At 44.4% G+C, this 23,209-nt stretch overlaps 1 protein-coding gene across 1 annotated transcript; it reads left to right on the top strand.

Moving 5' to 3' along the window:
* The first annotated feature begins 1,458 nt into the window (after positions 1–1,458).
* LEO1 (LEO1 component of Paf1/RNA polymerase II complex) lies at positions 1,459–23,115 on the top strand. Its single transcript, XM_028706168.2, has 12 exons — positions 1,459–1,616; positions 4,921–5,697; positions 6,652–6,756; positions 9,414–9,508; positions 10,243–10,388; positions 11,227–11,311; positions 12,984–13,078; positions 14,233–14,367; positions 15,850–15,985; positions 17,357–17,543; positions 17,861–17,958; positions 22,832–23,115. The coding sequence occupies exons 1-12, from the start codon at positions 1,559–1,561 to the stop codon at positions 22,937–22,939; spliced, it is 2,025 nt and encodes a 674-aa protein (XP_028562001.2). The 5' UTR covers positions 1,459–1,558; the 3' UTR covers positions 22,940–23,115.
* The last annotated feature ends 94 nt before the right edge of the window (positions 23,116–23,209 follow it).

The following is a 23,209-nucleotide window of genomic DNA, read 5'->3' as shown; positions in this document are numbered from 1 at the left end:
AAAAAAACAGGTACAAAAACATAAATGATGCATCCAAAAATATGTATAAGACATATGCATATTTGAGCATATGTTCTTCTTAAATATACATAACATAACTACGATCAGAGTAAAAATCAAATCTCTCTCCCTTTAGCTTGCATTAGCCTGCATCCAGCTCCTTGAGATAGGGTTGCCATATTTCAAAGAGTGAAAATCCGGACGGAAAAGTTGTTGAGCTTTGCCCAGAGTTGTTTATGGGAAATTGGCACTGCCGACATGGGCTGCCATACATATTTTCCTGGATAACTACAAATTTCCACCCGGACAATGCTAGAGACAGCAGTATTCCATATATGTCTGGGAATATATGCTATAGGGTCAGTTATGGACCTAATAGGTATCTAAAGCTATTTGCACATAACAAATAAGAGCCTACACAACACAAAACACTGTTGCTGTATGTAGGTTTTATTTTATTTGTTTTTTATCTTATATTTTGGAAATGTACATCCAGTTTCCCCCCCCCCCTTAAATTTTTTGGGGGGCCACCAAGAGAGTGGGGCCCTAAGCTTATAGCTTGCTTAAAGGTAAAGGGGCCCCTGAACATTAGGTCCAGTCGTGGCTGACTCTGGGGTTGCGGCGCTCATCTCACTTTATTGGCCGAGGGAACCAGCATACATGGCCAGCATGACTAAGCTGCTTCTGGCGAACCAGAGCAGCGCACGGAAACGCCGTTTACCTTCCCGCCAAAGCGGTACTGAAATATACTCAGAGTCGAGTGTGGATTCCATGCTCTTTATTCAGCTCATAGTGGTGAGGAGGAATGGAAGTTCCCCCACAATATCTGCTTTATATATATTATTTACACAATGGGCTGCATGCGATTGGCTAATTCCGGGATTCTCCTGTAGGCCAATCAGGTTGTGGATTCACTTCCACCTGGAGCTGGATTGGGTGGCTCCTGCTGACCAACCATACTGTTCCATTGTTCTAGGACCAATCAGACTGCTGCATTTTGGATCCTATTGTTCTAGGACCAATCAGACTGCTGCATTTTGGATCCTATTCAATTCAATACATAACAGGTACCTATTTATCTACTTGCACTTTGACGTGCTTTTGAACTGCTAGGTTGGCAGGAGCAGGGACTGAGCAACGGGAGCTCACCCCGTCGTGGGGATTTGAACCGCCAACCTAATCCTGCCCACAGCCATCCCTGGGTAGGCTCGAACCAGCAGCCTTCTGGTTAACAGCCAGACGTCCTGACCCACTGCAGCACAGGATTTTTATCTCTATATAGATTGAGATGACTCTGTATTTCTATCTCTATGCGAACCACTACCGCCCGCCCACGCGGTCACTTCCGGTTTAACGCAAGTGAATGCCGTTTGGTTTTCATTTTAAACCGGAAGTGTCTGTAACCGCTCTATATTCTATCTCTCACTTATTGTAAATCTAGGCACGACTCCTCCCCCCTCAGTCGCAGTTGTTTTACGTCACGAGAAGGCGCCCTCTTCCGCTAGCCCTGCCGCCGGGTCCGCTGAGGTGGCCTGAGGAAATTGGGCTCCCCCTCGCCATGGCGGACATGGAGGAGCTGTTCGGCAGCGATGCTGACACCGAGCCGGAGCAAAAAGGTAACGTGGGCGGGGGGGGGGGGGAGACACGGACGCCGGGGGAGGGGGCATATCGCATTGTGTCACGCATGCGCGGAAGGAGGCCTTGGCTTTTAACCTCCCCCCCGCCGCCTTTTGATTCCTTTCAAATTCTCTCCTCTTTCTTGTTCGCGCCCGGAGCTCAGCCCCAAGGCTTGTTTTGGTACCAGAGTGCACGAGAGGCGGCCATGCAGAAAAAGAGATCCTCTGAGCATGAGCAAAATGCCATGCAGAAAAAGAGTTCCTCTGAGCATGAGCAAAGTGCCACGCAGAAAAAGAGTTCCTCTGAGCATGAGCAAAGTGCCATGCAGGAAAAAGAGTTCCTCCGAGCATGAGCAAAGTGCCATGCAGGAAAAAGTTCCTCTGAGCATGAGCAAAGTGTCATGCAGAAAAAGAGTTCCTCTGAGTATGAGCAAAGTGCCATGCAGGAAAAAGAGTGCCTCTGAGCATGAGCAAAATGCCATGCAGAAAAAAGAGTTCCTCTGAACATGAGCAAAGTGCCATATTTGCAATGCAGCTGGGATGAGGCGGGAGAAGAGGGCTGGATGCTTTCAAGTTTGTTTCCCGCCCCTGCCCCGTTTTTCATTCTTGCAACCCCGTGAGGGAGGCTAGGCTGACAGTGAGCGATGGGTTGAATCTTACCTGAGTGTCTCTCCCCCGACCCAACTGTGAGCGCTGATTTACCTGCAATCAGATTTCAGTTGTCCGTCCCCCCCGTTCACAGTTTCATCTTCTCATCCTTCTATAAGTTGGGGCTTGTGAGACTGGTTTGAAACTCCAAAACTCGCAATATGTGAATGGGGCAAGTGCAAAGGAAGGCATGGTTTCTGTACCTTTTAACAGCTGCGTGACAACCGGGGGGGGGGACTTTTCTCATGCTTTTGTCACAAGCTATGGTTACTATAATCCAGTATTTCTCAAATTTGGGTCCCCAACTGTTGAGCTACAACTCCCATCATGCCTAGCTAGCAGGACCAAGGGTCAGGAGTCATGGGATTTGCAGTCCAACAACAGCTGGGGACTGAAGTTTGGGAAACACTGCAATCCTTATGTGCCACTGTTAAAGGTACAATACAGTCGTACCTTGGAAGTCGAATCCGTTCGACTTCCAAAACAGAAGCCAAAGCACGGCTTCTGATTGGCTGCAGGAAGGTCCTGCAGCCAATTGGAAGCCATGGAAGCCACTTTGGACATTAGGGTTCCAAAGACCGTTTGCAAACCGGAACACTCACTTCCGGGTTTGCGGCATTCGGGATCCAAAACATCTGAGTACCAAGGCCTTCGGGATCCAAGGTACGACTGTAATTTCCTTTTCATCTGGTCACAATGTTGTGGTCTCTGTCTGTTCATTCGTCTCCATCCCCCTTCTCACCCATGCACCTCTGTTCTGAAATTCTTCTTCATTTTAGGTACCCTGCAAGAACATCTTAAACAATGCTGCTAGCGTGTATTGTTTTACATAGTGGTTTGCCGTGGGGTTTTTTTCTCAGATCACAGGAGACTGGTGTACTCCATGACACACTTGTGGACCTTGAATCAGATTTCTCAGAAACAGATATGTGTGTCTTCCTACTCTTTGGGCAGACCCACCATCTATTAAACTGGAGGCCACTATCAAACAAGGGATTTTTATTGTGGTGATCTCCAAGCTGTACACTACCTGGTTCTGTGCACTAGATCCAAGGTCTTGGTGTCTTTTAAAAAAGAAAGAAAGAAAAAGAAAACAAGCAAGGGAGACCTTTTTTAGACAGGCTGTTTAGGGTTCGATGTGTGATGGTTGTCATATTGGCAAGCAGAGTGGTGTAGTGCAAGATAAAAAATGTAATTTCTGCCCAAATGCAAATATCATTAAGTCACCCATCCTCAGACTGATTCCCTGCAGGTGTTTTGTACTACAACTATTGTCAGCCCTAGCCAGCACCAAAATGCTGTGACCGTGTCGGTTGTTGTCAAGTCAGTCTATAGCATCCTCATAAATAAAACCACAAAAGTTACTAGTCAATAACAGTAATTGCCAGTTTACCTATCAGTCACATTCTCATGCCAGTCATACGTGGCTTAAAAGCTGGGGATAAGCCAGCTTGGATAATATTTTTCTTATGTGGTCATCTCGTGGTGATTCTTATTTTGCACAGATGACCAGGAGAGCTGATCTTTATGGGCCAGTTTATAGCATAATGGGACTAAATAGCAGTGTCTTAAATATTGTTTTTTTTTACTTATGAAAATATTTATACACTATGTGGTAAAAAGAAAAATACCCAAGTAGTTTACAGTAATAATACATACAACATACAATAAAAATCATATTTAAAAAGTTAAAATAGACATTAATTAACCATTGTGGAAAGATGCAGTCTGAATTGCCTGTATAGACAATTTAAAGTTGACAATTTAAAAGTGACGCTCCTGCAGGTGATCTCAGTGATCAAGCTTGGACATAATGGTTCAGGCTATCCTGTTTTTACTTCAATCTTCCAGGACATTCTATACAAGATCTTAAAGTAGCTGCCTTACTGCAAAAGAATTTTAGAAATACACTTGAAAGAGAAGTTGCTGAATTACAACTTATTACCAAACTAAAAACTATGGAGAGACCTGGTCTGAATAGAGATATTGGATTCATGTCCCATTATACATACTAAAGCTAATTTTGATCATCTATCGCTTTAAAAATCCCTTGTCCTTCCCTATGGAACCAACTGCCATCTTGTTATTTATTATGACTATGACAGATCAACACAGCTATCCACCTGAACCTGTTTTTACTGTTTTGCCCATTTTCAGTCAACATTTGCTTTACTTCTACGTAGTACTTGAGTCAGGATTGTTCCTGGACTACTACTTAAATTATGATTTTTCACTTCTGTCAGTGTTTTCAGCAAAGTGACTAGTTCTTCAAATTGCATATATCTGATGGATTTGCTTCCTTTTGACTAGGTGAACATAAATACAGTGGTACCTCTGGTTATGTACTTAATTCGTTCCGGAGGTCTGTTCTTAACCTGAAACTGTTCTTAACCTGAAGCACCACTTTAGCTAATGGGGGGCTGCTGCTGCTGCACCGCCGCCGTGCGATTTCTGTTCTCATCCTGAAGCAAAGTTTTTAACCCGAGGTACTATTTCTGGGTTAGCGGAGTCTGTAACCTGAAGCGTCTGTAACCTGAAGCGTATGTAACTCGAGGTACCACTGTAAAATGGTATTGGTCAGTTGATTTTTATACATGTTATCTGACTCTTTTCCTCTTGCTAACGTTGTCCTTTTATGTTTGTTTGGTTTTCACAGATTCTGATTCTGGGTCAGATTCAGACTCTGACCAGGAGCCTGTTGGCTCCATCAGTAATATTTCTGGTAGCGAGAGCGACAGAGATGACGACCGAGAGGCTTTGAAACCCAGTAACAAAGAATTGTTTGGTGACGACAGCGAGGATGATGGCGCCTCTCACCATAGTGGCAGTGATAACCGGTCTGAACGATCCTACAATCGCTCGGAAGGCTCAGGGCATTCTGAACATGAGGATAATGACCAGTCAGATATGGACCAGCACAGTGGCTCTGAAGCTGCTCACGAGGAGGACGAGGATGAAGAGGATCACAGGTCAGATGAAGGCAGCCACCACTCTGAGGCAGAAGGCTCTGACAAAGCACACTCTGAGGATGAAAAATGGGAAAGGGAGGACAGAAGTGATCAGTCAGACGATGAGGAGAAGCTCCAGAACTCGGATGATGAAGAAAGGCCCCAGCACTTGGATGACGATGAGAAGAACTCGGACGACGAGGAGAGACCTCTGGCTTCTGATGACAAAGAGAGGCTGCAGAACTCCGATGAGGAGAAAATGCACAACTCGGATGATGACGAAGAGAGGCTACAGGTTTCTGATGAAGAGGAAAGACCCCAGAACTCTGATGAGGAGAATATGCAGAACTCGGATGATGACTATGAAAGGCTGCAGCATTCAGACGAGGAAAAGATGCAGAACTCTGACGAAGAGAGGCCCCAGCATTCCGATGATGAAGAGCGAAGGCTCTCGGAGGATGAAGAAGAGCATGAGCATAAATCGGGTATGGAGAATTGAGGGTACAAATGTCTAGACACAGGGCTGGGGAAACCTTAGGTCAGGAGGGCTCTTGGGCAAGATTCTTTCCCAGCCTTCTACATGCAAAGCATGTGTTTTACCACTGAGCTTTGGCCTAGTAGTCATATCTTGAAGGTTACAAGAGCCAATGTGGTGTAGTGGTTAAGAGCGGGTGGACTCGTAATCTGGTGAACCGGATTCGCGTCTCCGCTCCTCCACATGCAGCTGCTGGGTGACCTTGGGCCAGTCACACTTCTCTGAAGTCTCTCAGCCCCACTCACCTCACAGAGTGTTTGTTGTGGGGGAGGAAGGGAAAGGAGAATGTTAGCCGCTTTGAGACTCCTTCGGGTAGTGATAAAGCGGGATATCAAATCCAAACTCTTCTTCTACGATTACTCTTTTTCATCCACCCCAAATCAACAAGTCTAGCACAATCCATCTTTAGTTTGCAGAACAGTTGTCCCTTTAGATAATCTCTTAGAATTTGTGTTTCATAGGTGCTCACACTTTTTTCCACTTACCTTTTTATAAAAAATTAAAACTCCTCCAAAATTTCAGGACGGGTTGTAATGTTTTGGGGGTTTGTTTGTTTTTCACTATTAACCTTTGATAGCAGGAAGGCTGAAAAAAATTGCTGAATGCCTACCCAGGGAGCTTCAAGGCCAAGTAGGGATTTAAGTATCTTCCTTTTATATATACCCACTGCATTGCTTGGTCATTTTTATTTTAGCACCCGTGTGGTTTCATCAACAATACTTTAGGAAGTCCACTGGTACGAATGCCATTCTTCAAAGTGACATTGCTCTGCTGTGTTTTATTCAGCGTGTCTGGATTTTGTAATATATAATAATATATTAATGGAAATACAGTAATGGAAATATATACAGTATAATAATAGAAAGTGCTGAGGGGGCTTCAAGATTGATATTTGCTTTTGCAGAATCGGCAAGAGGCAGTGACAGTGATGAAGAAGTCATGCAAACGAAGCGTAAGAAACAAATTGCATCGGATTCCGAAATGGATAGTGATGTGGAAGGACAAAAAGGTAAGCAGCCCCTCCTGTCATTTGGGATTAAAAAAAACAAAAACTCATCTGAGGTTGGGTTTGCAATGGCAAGCTCCCCTTCACATCCTCCACTGCAGTAGATCGAAAGTTGTCACTGCAACAGTTGATTTAAGCAACTGTTTAACAACAAATCTACATGTTTGATTATTTTCACGGTAGCTCTGACTTCAGTATTTTGGGTCATCTCTTGTCACTTGCTTTAGAGCAGGGATGTAGAACCTGTAGACCTCCAGATACTGTTGGACTCCATCACCCCCCAGCCAGCAGGCCGGTGGCCAGGGATTAAGGGGTTTTTAGTCCCAACAGCAGCTGGAATTCCACATTTCCTCTGCCCCTGTTTTATAGGGTTCAAAGGAGGTCAAGTGCTTCAGTGGGAAAGTTCCTATAAACTAGGATTGGCTCCATGTTGCTCCATGGACTGGATCTGGCACCTGAGACAATTTCATCTGGTCTAGAGCTACCTAATAATTACTTATCCCCCCCCCCCCCCAAATACTATTATTTATGGAATTTTTTCACCCCAGGGTGGGTTACAACAAAATAAACATACGTTGTTAGAATGAGTTAAAACAAATTACACTGGCTTTCATTACACTTGCAAGTTATAACACTACAGAAATACAAAATTAAAATTTGGTATAAAAATTTAGAATTACAATATTAAATCAAGTTGAACAATTTGCAATAATCCAACCCTCGTACCTAGTGTTAACAATGTTTGGCTCCCTCTCCTGGAAACCAATTTTAGTATCTGTGCTGCCAAAGTGAGCACCCTCTCCTGGTATCCTTCTGTGGTGCATATAATTTTCTAGGTCTCACTGTAAGAGCAGTTTCGGAGATAAGGTCAATTTTTGCTAGACCAGTTCATTGGCACCACTTCCTGATTTCCCACATGGTCAGAATGGACCATCCTTAAGTTTCAAAAGAAAATCCCCAGTAGAAAGGCATCTGAAGCACACCACTAAATACCTGGAAGGGTTTACGTCATTGATAAGCCAAGTGGGCAAGGTTTTTTTTAGAAATAAAACAAGGGCAAGGCATACAGAGCAAAGTCTCAAAACCAAATGAAACATACCTGCTACTGAAATGACAAAGATTCTTGTGGCACCTTAAAGACTAAGAAGTAAGAAACTTGCTTCCAGTCTAGCTACACGTTCCTTATCACTAAAGTCATTCAAAGCGATGTTCTTCAACCTTGGGTCTCCATTTGACTACAACTCCCATCATGCCCCCTCCGTTGACCACACTGGCTGGTAACGATGGGTCTTGCGCAGCAACAGGTGGGGACCCCCAAGGTGGAAGAACTCTCATTTAAAGGACAGGACATCTTTATGACTGGGTGGGCAGGCTTAGCTGAGATCACCTAGTTTCTCTCTCACTCCCTCTCTGACACTCTCTCAGTTTCTGTGACTCTTTGCCCCGGAGATCTAACTGTCTTCTCCCAACTGACAAAGTTCCAACTGCCAGAGAACTGACATCTTTAGATGCACAGCTCCTCATGTGCATCTGCCACGTCTACCTGATAACTTTGTTACACCTTCCCACAGGCCAGTTGTTGGAAGAAGGTTTCTGTGTAGGGCAAAGGAGCCCAGCTGGAGCAGGAGGCTCTGAGGAAATCTTTGCCTGCCTCCCTCTCTCCAGGAAAGCTGGAGGGCAAACTTTGTAGTTAGTTTTTTGTTTTTTTAAAAATGCTTTGTTTTTGTTTGTAAGGAAGGGATAAACAAGGATGTAAGGCACTTTGGGCCGACCTTGTAAGAAAAGTGACTTTAACACATAGGATAAAGAAATAACAATTTAATAATAAAAGGTTTACATGAAATAATATAAAGCTTTACATGAAATAATATAAAATACTCATAAGAAAATGCCAATAAAACCAACAGATTTTAAAAACAAGTCAATGTAATAAAATTATCAAAATATTAAGATTAAAAAGAAGGGAATGCTTGATTTCCCTGCCCTTTTAAATAAATCCTCACAGCAGCCCTGTCTGAGAGGAGAAAAGAATCAGAATCAGAAGAATCTTTATTTGCATCAGCCACTAGCCGTAGCAATAAAGTAAAATGTGCTGAAGATAGAGGTAAAAACTTAACTATAGAAAATACATTGGGGGGGGGGGGGTTACATCAATAATCAAATAATAGATCTTTTCTAATTGCCCCCGCTAAAAACCTTGCACTTTTTGCTGTCACCTGATCATCTTGATTTGCTAAAAGAAAGGACACAGTAGCAATGGTTGAAAGACCTGGCATGGACAATAATAAAGGGATAATAACCTCACTCCTCAAATCTTTACAAAGAGTTCAAGCCAGAAGCACATGAGAGCCACTGACTCAATACTGCCATCTCCACAGGGACATAACCGTTTCCCCGTTTTCTTAGTATGAACTTTTGTGTGCATGCACGAAGAATCTGAAGAAGTGTGCATACACACGAAAGCTCATACCAAGAACAAACTTTGTTGGTCTCTAAGGTGCTACTGGACAATTTTATTTTATTTTTAATATCTATTTTTACACCCCTTGTAGAGTATATTTTCTATAAATAAGTTGTCTCTTAAAAACAAAGCCAGTCCTTCCCCATCTCCAGTTTCCAACCTTCTAAGTATGATTTCTGTTTCTTATTTTCTGGGCAAGGTAATAAAGATGCAATGGATCTGTTTGGAGGAGCAGATGACATATCTTCGGGGAGCGATGGGGAAGACAAGCCCCCAACTCCAGGGCAACCTATTGTAAGTACCTTTCCTGGTCTGTGAGGTCAGAGGGTGGCCCATGTCTCCCGGTCCTGCTTTTGCATCAGTGTTGGATTTAACCTGACAACTTGACAAATTATATTTTAATGCTTACATGTATATTAAGATTTGTATTCTCAAATTGTATTAGGAAAAAAGTGGGATAATCACATGTTAAAAACTTCCCTGAACAGGGCTGCCTTAAGATGTCTTCTGAATGTCAGGTAGTTGTTTATCGCTTTGACATCTGCTGGAAGGGCGTTCCACAGGGTGGGCGCCACTACCGAGAAGGCCCTCTGCCTGGTTCCCTGTAGCTTTGCTTCTCGCAATGAGGGAACCGCCAGAAGGCCCTCGGTGCTGGACCTCAGCGTCTGGGCAGAATGATGGGGCTGGAGACGCTCCTTCAGGTATACTGGACCGAGGCCGTTTAGGGCTTTAAAGGTCAGCACCAACACTTTGAATTGTGCTCGGAAACGTACTGGGAGCCAATGTAGGTCCTTCAAGACCAGTGTTATATGGTCTCGGCGGCCGCCCCCAGTCACCAGTCTAGCTGCCGCATTCTGGATTAATTGTAGTTTCCGAGTCACCTTCAAAGGTAGCCCCACGTAGAGCTCATTGCAGTAGTCCAAGCGGGAGATAACCAGAGCATGTACCACTCTGGAATGGAAGAGATGGAATTATATTTAAAGGCAATAATTTCCTACGTGATTTTCTCTCCCCTCCCCACTGAATAGGACGAGAATGGATTGAACGAGGATCAACAGGAGGAGGAACCTATTCCTGAAACGCGGATCGAAGTCGAAATTCCTAAAGTCAACACAGACTTGGGAAACGACTTATATTTTGTGAAGCTTCCCAACTTCCTCAGTGTGGAGCCCAGGTAAAAGTCACAGGCTCAGTCTGGGAAACAAGTTTTCCAGGGTCTTAAAAAACAAAAACAGAAAACCAATTTGTAGTGCTATCCACAGATGAATTGCAACTGTAAAAAACACAAGTCCTCCCCCCCACCTTTAGTCATGAAACATTTGTAAATAGGTCTTTTACAAAAAAACAAAACCCTAATGCTAACAAGTTAATTCTGTGTTTGGTTTTATTATAAACCATCTTTATTATAAGGACGAAAGGGAGAATATAAGCATTTTAAATAAACAGAATTGTACTAGGAAAACTCAGGTGTGACTTTGAAACCCTCTGTCTTGCTAGAAGATAGTAACTGAGGGTTGTATTTAATGTAGTGCGAAGTGAAAGTCACCTAGCAGTGCACTTGTTCCACTGGCGAAATGTTTTGCACCAGAAGAACGTTGTTGCACAATAGAATGCACAAACAAGCTGCTTGTGATGTTGTTGCACAATGTGCAAACCTTAAGGACATAGGAAGCTGTGTTATACTGAGTCACACCTTGGTCCACCTAGATCAGCACTGTTTACACTGGCTGGCAGTGGCTCTCCAGGGTGTCCCGTGTGTGTTGCTGCCAACCCAAGTTGGAGATGCCAGGGACTGAACTTGGAACCTTCTGCATGCAAGGCAGATGTTCTACAGCCCTTCTCCAATAATCATTCGCCTTCTCTGATCTCTCCCACCCCCTACCATGTGTACAAAGGAACTGCGGCCACAAACCCATAACTGGGTTTTTGTGTGAGAATTCCAGTCCTGGTACCAAATTGTTTTGCAAGGAAAGGAAGACATCCATGGTAACCGATATTCCGGTTTATTGCAGGCCTTTTGATCCACAGTACTATGAGGATGAATTTGAAGATGAGGAGATGCTGGATGAAGAAGGTAGAACAAGGTTAAAACTAAAGGTACCGTATACCATAAATTCTGCCTCCACGCAACATGCAAACACTCCTTGCTATGTCTTGGAACACAATCCTGTCAAGCCTCATGCTTTGGATCAGGGCTGGGGAACCAGCTGTTGTTGGACTCCCATCTCCCTTGAACCCCAGTCTGCATGGCCAATGGTCAGGGAGCGCTGTGGTCCAGCTGAATTGGAAGGGCCGGAGGTTCCCCATCTCTTCTTTAAACATTGAGAGCTTGTGTAGCATAGTTCTGAGAGATGGAGCAATGCACCAAGAAGTCCCCAGCTCAAATTCACTGTTGCGGTGAAGTCCCATCAAATCCTAAAGTTGGAAGGGGAAGCTTTTAAGTAATCTATTCCAAACCCTGCTCAATGCAGGAAACCCACTACTTGAGCATTTCCAACAGGCAGCCGCCCAGACTCTTCTCGAAGACTCAGCAATTGGTTTCATGGTCCAACTGCTGTTTCCATCAAGACGTTTCTCATAACGTTCAGCTGAAAGGTACCCTACTGTAACTGATGCCCATTAGATTAAATGGGCTTAAGTTACAGGAGGGTTCAGATGAAGCTGAGCATTGCAAGAAACTTCTTCCCAGGAAGAGCAGGGAGTAGGTGGCCCTAAGCAAGCCTTCTCCACCCACCCCAGCCAATTGTGGGCCCCCATCTGCAATAGGGGGACAAGAATACTGACCCACCTTACAACGTCATTGTTAGGAAAACATCCATCGCTCTGGGAAGTGATTTGTAAATGAAATAAATAAATGATGATGACCACGATAACTTACATGAAGTTCTTGAGAGTGTTCAAATTACTATTTAAACACAAAATATGACACTGATTCATTCTATGGAGCATCAATAGGGCTGGCCTCTAGAGCACTACCATAGTATATGCACGATAACATTCTCTCTGCCAGTTAGAGCACCTGGGGTTTCTTCCTTGGTTTTTATTTAGTTATATCTCCATCAATGTACAATGGTACCTTGGTTCCAGAATGGCTTAGTTGTCGAACAAATGGCTCCCAAACACCACAAACCCAGCAGTAAGTGTTCCAGTTTGCAAACATTTTTCGGAAGCCGAACGTCTGACACGGCTTCCGTAGCTTCCGATTGGGTGCACGAAGCTCCTGCAGCCAATCAGAAGCCGCTTCTTGGTTTTTGAACTGTTTTGGGAGTCGAACGGACTCCCAGAATGGATTAGGTTTGGGAACCAAGGTACCAGTGTACATGGATTATTACTTTTCAGCATAACAGGGAGGGAGATAGGTTCCTTCCTGAAGGAGCTTACTTTCTAAAATGGGACACATGCGAAGCAACAGTGGGAATGGGGAGGAGAGAAAGTTAATTTCAGGTTTGCATGCATGTTATATGTGAGGACTAACATGTTACGCTAAAGTTTTAGCAGAAAAGGTCTGAACTTGCAGTGGTGGCCTCTCCTCCCTGCCCCCCTGCTAAATCCCTCATGGTACACTGAGCTGTCTTTCTGCTCATTGATTCACAACACTAATGCATTAAACCAGTTAATATTTTAAACATGAATTCAGCAGTTCAGAATACCAGTGTATGACATTCCCACCAGCATTATTCCCGCATTCCCCACACTCTATTTCTTGCAAGCGTTGTGACATTTCTCTCAAGAAATACCTCCTGCACGCGGCAACTTTGTGTCCCCGCAGGTGGAGAACACGATACGCTGGCGAACTCGCCGAGATGAAGAAGGGAGCGAGGTTCGAGAAAGCAACGCGCGGATAGTCAAATGGTCTGATGGGAGGTCAGTTTGTGCCTGATCCTGCTTGACCCATGCTTCTGAACTGTAGAAGGAAACATGTTGTGTTGCATAGAGTTCTATCTCTGGTCTCGTTCACCCAGTTATTACTATTATTTTTCTGTTTTCTGAGTTGAGTGAAAGAGGGCACGCATCCATGAAGGGGCTGAGTCTTCCTGCAAGGAATCATGCGGCCAGCTTTTAAGCAGTTCAGTGCCTTACCTGGGACAGAGCTCTGCCCTATCCCTTCATTCAGCCTCATTGCATCTCACCTTTCTGGACGCCTTTCATTTTATTTATTTAAATATGTATATACCGCTGTTTGTATTGCAGCTGCTTTTGTTGCTATGATCCAGGCTGAATGAGCTGCCCCACTAAAGGTCAGAAAAAGCTACCAAGGTAGCTCAAAATAACTACTGCCTCCCGCCCACTTTGGAACAGAGAAGGTTCCAGTGGTAGACACCTTGGTGGAAGTGCTGCTCAATGGCCGATGTCGCTACCCATATAAAAACCCACAGGGAGAGGAAAGTGCAAGGTGCCGTCAGTGAAGCTTAAGAAGCCCCATATCCCTCTCCTTTGCTATTTCTAATTTTGTTAGGGCATCCGTGTTATGGCAGGAGGGCCTGGAGGCAGTAGGCAAGAATACATAGAAAAACATATCCATACAGCGCGTTAAAGAAAACTGACAATAAACAGGATAAAAGACAGGCTAGGAACAGAACCAAGGAGAGCATAATTATAGATTGGGAGAATTAGCAAGTTTCACACAGGCACTGCCAAATTCTGTAACACCTGTAAAAAAATAATAATCCATGATAGAAGGAGTCGTCAGAATTTCTGTCTTCACTGCTCTGTAAACAGATAATAACATCCTAAATCTAGTTTGCTTGTATCAACTGGGCGCCTCCCATTAAACAGAAAAATAACTCAAAGGCTGCTGCTGCAATAAGGCTTCCTGCCTAAGTAAAACGGGACCAAGGAAAGGAGACTGGAGAAAGAGGACAAAGCTGAGACAGAATGGCAGAGTGCACGATATGGGCATCACGGGCCTGTAAATACATCAGTCGAAGTATTCAGTTGGCTTAATGTACTTGTATAAGCAAAGCAAATAAGGCTCTTGGCTTGTGTGCTAATCGAAGCAATCCTCCTTCCTTTTGAAGCATGTCACTACATTTGGGGAATGAAGTGTTCGATGTGTACAAAGCACCATTGCAGGGGGATCACAACCATCTCTTCATCAGGCAAGGAACAGGTCTCCAGGGGCAAGCTGTGTTCAAAACAAAACTAACCTTCAGGTAAGCACGTGGATCCCATTGAGTTGAAAATACTTGCATGTAATCGCATCACAGTGAATGTGAAAGAGGATACAAGGTGGTTTGCCTAATTATTTCCAAGGGGGGTAGCCATGTTTAAACAAGAACATTGAAACTTGCCTCATCTACAAGCATTAATTAACTGATCAGCGTCAGGATGTTTAGATTATTTTCATCAGTGCTGCTGTGGTCACTGATGATTTTACATACCTTTTAAACTTTAACATAATGCTCAGAATCTACTTCTATGCCCTCTTAATTTCACTTCTTACAATTCCCACCCACCCTCAACCCTATCTCTATCTATCTATCTATCTATCTATCTATCTATCTATCTATCTATCTATCATCTATCTATCTATCTATCTATCTATCATCTATCTATCATCTCTCTCTCTCTCTCTCTCTCTCTCTCTCTCTCTCTGTGTGTGTGTGTGTGTGTGTGTGTGTGTGTGTCTACCTTCCAATTCAGGAAAATATGTAATGCATCGAATGATGTGAACTCTAGTCTTCAGAAGCTTATGTTATACTCAATATGTTAGTCTTTAATGTGCCACAAAACTCTTGAATCGTTTTATTATGGTCACTGTTGTCTATGGCCTATAGCAGGTAGCTGCATTCAGAATTAGCCAGGCACATTTTGCACCTGGCTATCAGCCACTTGCGACCAAGTGAAGATGCCTGGGTGGCAGGATGGCACCTGACATCACCATCTGACTGGCTAGCGGACAGTAGCGTTTGTTGGTTTTTTGTTGCCATGCTATGGGCGCGAGTCAGATTTTCGCTGGAGCTGAGAATATACACAATTCATTTTCAGCTTTGTGATCTTGTTTTAAAAAAACATATGCATCCAAACATTCTGTTAGTGTGCCTGTAACCTAGCTTTAAGGGGCCATATGCCGAATAGCTTTTATATCTCAGTTTCTAACAGTGTCAGGTAGGGAACCTCAGGCCCAGGAGCCAAGTCAGCTGAAGGCCTGGCTTCAAGAGAGCGCTGCACAGCTGAAGGCCTGGCAGTCAGCTGGAATCAGTTGTGCTAGGAGTTCCCCTTTAGGAAGTACCTGATGCAACCACTTTCTCAAGAGAGAGAGAAAATTGCTGAAATTTAAAATGGAGATTTTGTTCTTTCCAGGGATACGAAATGCTTTCTCTGCAGAGGGAGAAATTTTCTACTTTTAGGAGCGTTTCCCCCTCTGCAGAGATTCCAAAGGGGCTCCCTGTAACTGACAATCAGCTGGTCATTGCTCAGAGGGAGCCTCTTTGAAGTCAACCTCCTAGTGTCCGGGCATTGAAAAGGCTACTTTGAAGGAGGTTGCTGCAACCGATGATCAACCCACAAGATGGTCTTGGCTACAGGTTGGCACAGCGTGTTGTGTGAATCAGCTCAGTCACATGCAATTGTTTTCTCAAACCTGCAGTTCCCTGAAAGAAGTGCTTTTTAACCCAGTAACAATTTTACCGCAGGCCTCACTCAACAGACAGTGCCACACACAGAAAGATGACTCTCTCGCTCGCAGACAGATGTTCCAAGACACAAAAAATTCGTATCTTGCCCATGGCTGGCCGTGATCCAGAGTCCCAACGAACAGAAATGATTAAGGTATAGATTTGGGGTGGGGTAGCTGGAATCAAAATCTGCCTTCTAAGCCATTATTAAATTTGTCCCTTATATGCAAATCTTAAAATATTGTTTGTATGCATAACTCAGCAGCATCTTTAGACTTACTGCCCTCAATGCAGCTAAGCTCTTGCTCGGCAGGAGTCTGAATTGCCATAGAAAACAAACTTACCTACCTTGGCATCTCTGTGGGTAGCCAGGGAGCTTCTTTGACGCTGCAAACAGTTGAAAAGGGGGAGAAGAACGGAACAAGAGGGGATGAACAGAAGAGATAAGAGTAACTTCATATTTGCCATATCCTACAAAACTCGGTATCGGAATCTGGCAATCAGTCTTTATAAACTATTTTATGGTATCACCAGCACTGCTAGGTAAGAATGGGCAGTGCCTTGCTGCTATGTTGCCAGTGGACTAAAATACATTTTCCCCCATTTGGTGAAATGGTGGAGCTGAGTTGGGAGTCAATTTAAAAAGGTAAAGGACTCCAGACAGTTAAGTCCAGTCGCAAACGACTCTGGGGTTGCGGTGCTCATCTCGCTTTACTGGCCGAGGGAGCCAACGTTTTGTCCGCAGATGGTTTTTCCAGGTCATGCGGCCAGCATGACTAAGCCGCTTCTGGCAGAACCAGAGCAGCGCATGGGAATGCCATTTACCTTCCTGCCAGAGCAGTACCTATTTATCTACTTGCACTTTGACGTGCTTTCGAACTGCTAAGTTGGCAGGAGCTGGGACAGAGCAACGGGAGCTCACCCCATCACCGGGATTCGAACTGCTGACCTTCTGATCGGCAAGCTCTAGGCTCAGTGGTTTAGACCACAGCACCACCCACGTCCCATTCAAGTTAATTTAGTCTGAAGCAAAACAAAAAACCTTACTTGGATCCTTCTTCCTCCCTCTCTAACCTATTGATCAAGCTGTGTAATCCAGGCCAGAGCAAGTCATGAAACAGAGCACGTGAAACCTGTGCCACATTGCTCTGCTTCACCATGTAGCAGAAAAATAACCTGGAATAAAAGTAGAACGAGACTTAACTGCTGCAAGAATGCCAAAGCCTCATCTGCATTGGCATTCCACAGGCTTCTGAAGATGCACCTGTTTACACAGGCATCCCCGCAATCCTCACCTGTTTTAATGTTTTGTTTAATAGGATTGATTTATTGGGTATTTTAATTATGGATGTTTCTACTCTAATATTCTTGTAACTGGTGTACTTTGAAAACCACTTTGAATTCTGCTTGGGCAATAAGAGGGGTGTAAATTAGTGGTGAGTGATGTGCAGGGCAGTGCACAGTCTGAGACCTGTTTTGAGATATCCTTGGCACACCCTTATGTTGTTGCCATTTCCCCCCGCAGAAAGAGGAGGAGAGGCTGCGAGCTTCCATTCGCAGGGAGTCCCAGCAGAGGAGAATGCGAGAGAAGCAGCACCAGCGGGGCCTGAGCGCCAGCTACTTGGAGCCTGACCGCTACGATGAAGAGGACGAAGGAGAAGAAGCCATCAGCCTGGCAGCAATTAAAAACAGATATAAAGGCGGAATAAGAGGTATGGTCGGCTTAGCGCAGAGTCCTGGATTTATCTGGTTTTAAGTCCAGGGTGTTGCTTTGGGCTTATCGCACAAAGGAAAAGTGGAGCATTAATACCTAAGAGGAGGATGGCGGGAAATCCTTTTGGAAATAATATGTGATTATTTTGTTTGTTTCGTTTTGCAATGGCCGGTGATGACAAGCAAATAAACAACGCTGATAGGGCTTCATGGAGGGAAAGGATTGTCACTTCTAAGCGGCCAGTTTCTAAGTTACGGTCAGTTTTTGTAGATTAGCTCTTGGAGAGAAATGCATATATATATTTTTCCCTTTCAGAGGAGCGTGCTAGGATTTATTCTTCAGACAGCGATGAGGGCTCAGATGAAGATAAAACTCAGAGATTACTGAAAGCGAAGAAACTCAACAGTGACGAGGTGAGAGAAATGGTGAAGGGGTCTATTTTGAGTGGCTCAGGTGTTTGTTTATTTGTTTATTTATTTATTTATTCATTCATTCATACATACATACTCCACCCATCTGGCGGGGTTTCCCCAGCCACTCTGGGCGGCTTCCAACAGAACACTAAAATACAATAACCTATTCAACATTAAAAGCTTCCCTAAACAGGGCTGCCTTCAGATGTCTTCTAAAAGTTTGGTAATTATTTTTCTCTTTGACATCTGGTGGGAGGGTGTTCCACAGGGCGGGTGCCACTACCGAGAAGGCCCTCTGCCTGGTTCCCTGTAAATTGGCTTCTCGCAGTGAGGGAATCGCCAGAAGGCCCTCGGCACTGGGCCTCAGTGTCCAGGCAGAACGATGGAGGTGGAGATGCTTCTTCGGATATACTGGACCAAGGCCGTTTAGGGCTTTAAAGGTCAGCACCAACACTTTGAATCGTGCTCGGAAACGTACAGGGAGCCAGTGTAGGTCTTTCAAGACCGGTGTTATATGGTCTTGGCGGCTGCTCCCGCATTCTGCCGCATTCTGGATTAGTTGTAGTTTCCGGGTCACCTTCAAAAGTAGCCCCACATAGAGCGCATTGCAGTAGTCCAAGTGGGAGATAACCAGAGCATGCACCACTCTGGCGAGACAGTCTGCAGGCAGGGAGGGTCTCAGCCTGCATACCAGATGGAGGTGATAAACAGCTGCCCTGGACACAGAATTGACCTGCGCCTCCATGGACAGCTGTGAGTCCAGAATGACTCCCAGGCTTACTATAATTGGTTTGAAATATAGACCACTCTGTACCTTGGGGTGGAGAACCAAGGGCCCTCCAGAGATTGTTAGACTTCAGCTCCCAGAATCCCTGGCCATCGAGGCCAAAAGTCAGGGATGGTGATATCCTACAACATCTGTCTCTGCTGTACATGTTAGTTTGAAATGCCGAAGACTAGTCAAGCTCTCTTACCTTGGACTTCTTCTATGACCTAATGTTTCCTGAGACTTGCCATACCCTTTTTTCTTTTTTTTTACTGTTTCACCCAGAATGTTGTTGTTTAGTTGTTTAGTCGTTTAGTCGTGTCCGACTCTTCGTGACCCCATGGACCAGAGCACGCCAGGCACTTCTGTCTTCCACTGCCTCCCGCAGTTTGGTCAAACTCATGCTGGTAGCTTCGAGAACACTGTCCAACCATCTCGTCCTCTGTCGTCCCCTTCTCCTTGTGCCCTCCATCTTTCCCAACATCAGGGTCTTTTCCAGGGAGTCTTCTCTTCTCGTGAGGTGGCCAAAGTATTGGAGCCTCAGCTTCACAATCTGTCTTTCCAGTGAGCACTCAGGGCGGATTTCCTTAAGAATGGAGAGGTTTGATCATCTTGCAGTCCATGGGACTCTCAAGAGTATCCTCCAGCACCATAATTCAAATAATCAATTCTTCGGCGATCAGCCTTCTTTATGGTCCAGCTTTCACTTCCATACATCACTACTGGGAAAACCATAGCTTTAACTATACGGACCTTTGTTGGGAAGGTGATGTCTCTACTTTTTAAGATGCTGTCTAGGTTTGTCAGAATACTCTGGCTTTAATGTCATTTTAAAACCAGTGTAGCGCAGTGGTTTAGAGTGTTGGGCTGGAACTTGGGAGTCAGGGCTCAAATTCTTGAGGGTAATGCAATGAGATAAAAAGTTGCATCACAAAGCCTGCTAGCATCCTTCAGGTTCGCGCAGATTCTAGTCTGAAAACATTGTTGTCTCTTAAGATCATAGCTGAAAAGCATCTGTTTAATGCTGTAATTTTAGATGCCTGCATGTTTTTACTTAAGTGGCTCAGTATCCAGCATGCCCAAGGAGGCTTTGGTCTTGTGTTTCAAAAGTGGTATTCATGGCATTGAAGAAGGGAGCCTCCAATCAAAGAAAAGCCTTCTCCAAGCCTTCTCCAATCAAAGGGCTTCTTCAAGCGGAATTCTGTCTGGTGCCACAAATTTATAATTTCTGTGTAGGTGAAAGGCAACGAAACCATGACTTCTGCTTACTCTCCCCCCCACCTTCCATTTTAAAAGCAATTTAGTTTGCTAACGTTTAACTTCACCACATGGTGGCGCTTAAACATTAAAAAAAGTAGTTAAGGGAGTAGCACATCTGCATGGACCACAAATTATGGGCTGCACAGACTTGTACTTTGGTATGCATCTCATTGCAACCATTTTTCCACCCTTGCTCTCCAAACATGATCCAGAGGACCGCTCTCCTTGCACTAATGATGTTTGAGTTCAGCAGAACTTCTCAGAAAGAGGTGGAGAAGTGAATTAGTCCAAAAGAAGAATTCTGCACTGCATCGAGATCAGTTGACGTGCATTGTGGGTGGTGGTGGGGAAACCTGGGCAGAATTCAGTCTGTAGAGGTTCATCATTATTTAGGAGGTCGGGCTTATTAAAGTCAGCATTTAATTTGTGCCTAGACCAGAGGTGGGAACTTTTGTGAGCCTGCAGGCTGCAATTCTCTTCTGGACCACATGCTGGTGGTGGGTGGAGCCCAGAGGCAAAAGTGGGAGGGACAATGCATGTGAAGTTTATCTTGAATGGTAGGCTAGTTTCTACACACACTCTCACACCCTGCACCTGAGATTCCTTGTCCCTGACCCAGACCAAGCAGCCCCACAGGCAAGGAAGCATTTTCGGCATCCCCTCAATTTGTCCCCCTTTTAAACGCCTTCTTTTTTATTGTGGTCATATCATTTCACGACATGGATGCTCAGTTTGCATGCATGAATTCAACTTTTGTCCATGCCTTATGAACTGTTTGCACTATTTGTTTCAGCTTCTGAGTAGATGGTTGAATCAGCCGCCCTTGACCCAGGAGCCACTCCTGCTCTCTCCCCACCCTCAAAAAAAATTCTAGCATCCCAGGCACTTCCCCGAATCAGGACCCATGTTGAATGGGTGTCCTAGGTTCCATTATGTTAAGCTTTATAGCGAAAAATGAATCAAGTAATTGGGTTCATTAATAAAAAAGCAAGTAATTTTCCAGTTGGTAGAAAGCTGTTGAAATTCTACTTCACTGCGAGAGACACACACATTATGGATTACTTCATTAAAATAACCACCAGCCTCTTTTGAAGCATGTGTTGCAGAGGCTGACTTTGAAATTCTCAAGGACTCCATTTTGATCTTTCATTTGCACAAAACCTGGATGCGTGTTAATAGTCAGGGAATAGGAGATGGCAATTAGCTTTCACCCAAAGTCCCAAATCACCCAGTAGCACTTCTGGCTTCTTACAGCTAAAGGAAAAATATTAAACTTGAATGCATTTGGGTCGGTTTTCTTTTTTTGCGGGTAGGTGGTGCCATTTGCTGAAGTATTTTGTACTAGGATACAAGATCTTCTCTGGGGGGAAAAGAAGAAATATTTAAGCTCATCACTGTTAATGCATTCTTTCTTAAAATGGGAAGTGGTTTCATTGTAAATTAGAACAGGATACTTACCTGAAAATTAAGAGCAAATTATAATTATCGCATTGTTTGCTTTTTCCCCAGATTTTGCACACAGTCTATGTTTTGGCAAAACAAACAAGATGCATTACCTTTTGCTAACAACAAGTAATTAGCAGAGATCTAGGCTGAAATCATAACTACTGTAATATGCCCATCAGGCAAGGCCAGAGTTTCTGGACGATGTAAGGCTGCCACTGAAAAGGGCATCGCTGTGTTGACTTCACACCTTCTGTGATGTGTAGTGACACTCCTGTCTTGACATCATGAAACCATGTGAATTCCCACAACAATGAATGGTGCCTCGTTTGAGGGACTTGCAGTAGATTTTATGCAGGGAGCATTCGGATGCTTGCTTCCTGTCCCTTCTTTGCCCCAAGGAAACTGCAATCCTAAAAACATTAGGTTGCATCCGGTGCTGCTGTACTATTCACACGACAAGCTTTGCTTGTGCAGTTGATCTGCAGCCCCCTGGGCACCCTCAAAGTCTGCTCCAGAGGGTTGGGAAACCCTCCAAAGCAAATTTTGGGGGAACACAGATGCCAACGACAAATGGCTTGTATCCATCTGTCTTGAGAGGCAATGGAAGAGTGTGCTATGGGTGTCAAACCGCTGGAAGGTCACAGTGCCTGCTGCGACTGTAGAGATATGGGAGAGGCATGTTTTACTGCAGGTGGCAATGTCCTGTTTCATTGGGACAGGTGCACAATGGCATTTCTTCTCTCTGCGCTCCTCCCAGCAGTCATTTTTCCTATGGATTCATGACCTGACTGTCTCCAGGCGCCTGCAAGGAATTCCCACACGGCAGGGTTGATTTTGCCAGCCTTTGTGTCATGTTTGCAGGCATTTTTGTAACGCAGAGTTGGTCTGCCAGTGGGGCTGTTGCCTGAAGCCAGCTCCCCGTAGAGCGCATCCTCAGGGATCCTGCCATCTTCCATTCTGTGCACATGACCAAGCCAGCGTAGACGTCTCTGAGACAAGTGTGCGAACATGCTGGGAATGTGGGCTTGTTTGAGACTCTGTCGCTGTGTTATGCCCAAAATCTTCCTGGCACAGCACATATGGAAGGCCTTGAGATGTCACTCCTGGTGGGTTTAGCTCTGGGGAATTTAACTTTTGAGTAAACGTGATTCAGGTACTGTTGATGTGGCTGTTTTTTCCAGCTGTCCTCTGTCCTGTTTGCATCTTTAGATATCCTTAGCCCAACCTCTGTTTCCATAGGCTCTAAATGTTGTGTCATTATTAACCAACGAGGGAGCATCATTTTCTTTGGGAGCATTAAATGCCTTTTTCTTAGTGCACGGATGATCCAAATTGCAGTTTTAGTCACTTCCACCTAGAGAAATGCTCATTTTGGCTTAAAATCGATCTGCTTCCCTGCAGGAGGGTGAGCCATCTGGTAAAAGAAAAGCAGAAGATGATGAGAAGGCGAGCAAGAAGCACAAGAAGTACGTGATCAGTGATGAGGAAGACGAGGAGGAGGATGCATAATGCAAGCCTGAAAGTCTACAAGATTCGTGTAAATATATATAATGACTGCACTGTTCTTTTTGCAGCCAGGATGTAAGTAAACCTAATGAGGATTTTTATTTTATTTTTACAAAAGAAACTTGCATTCAGATCTGTAGTCTTAAAATGAATAAAGATTTTTGTTGGACCCTTTTAAATTTCTCTTCTTTTAAAAGGTGATTGCTTTTTCCCGCTGGAATATGTTCTGGCAGATTTGTTTTATATCTGTACCCATCTCATCGCCCAACACTG

This window comes from Podarcis muralis, chromosome 14 (genome assembly GCF_964188315.1).
Source record: "Podarcis muralis chromosome 14, rPodMur119.hap1.1, whole genome shotgun sequence".
NCBI classification, from domain to species: domain Eukaryota; kingdom Metazoa; phylum Chordata; class Lepidosauria; order Squamata; family Lacertidae; genus Podarcis; species Podarcis muralis.
This window is presented reverse-complemented; position numbering and strand designations above follow the sequence as displayed.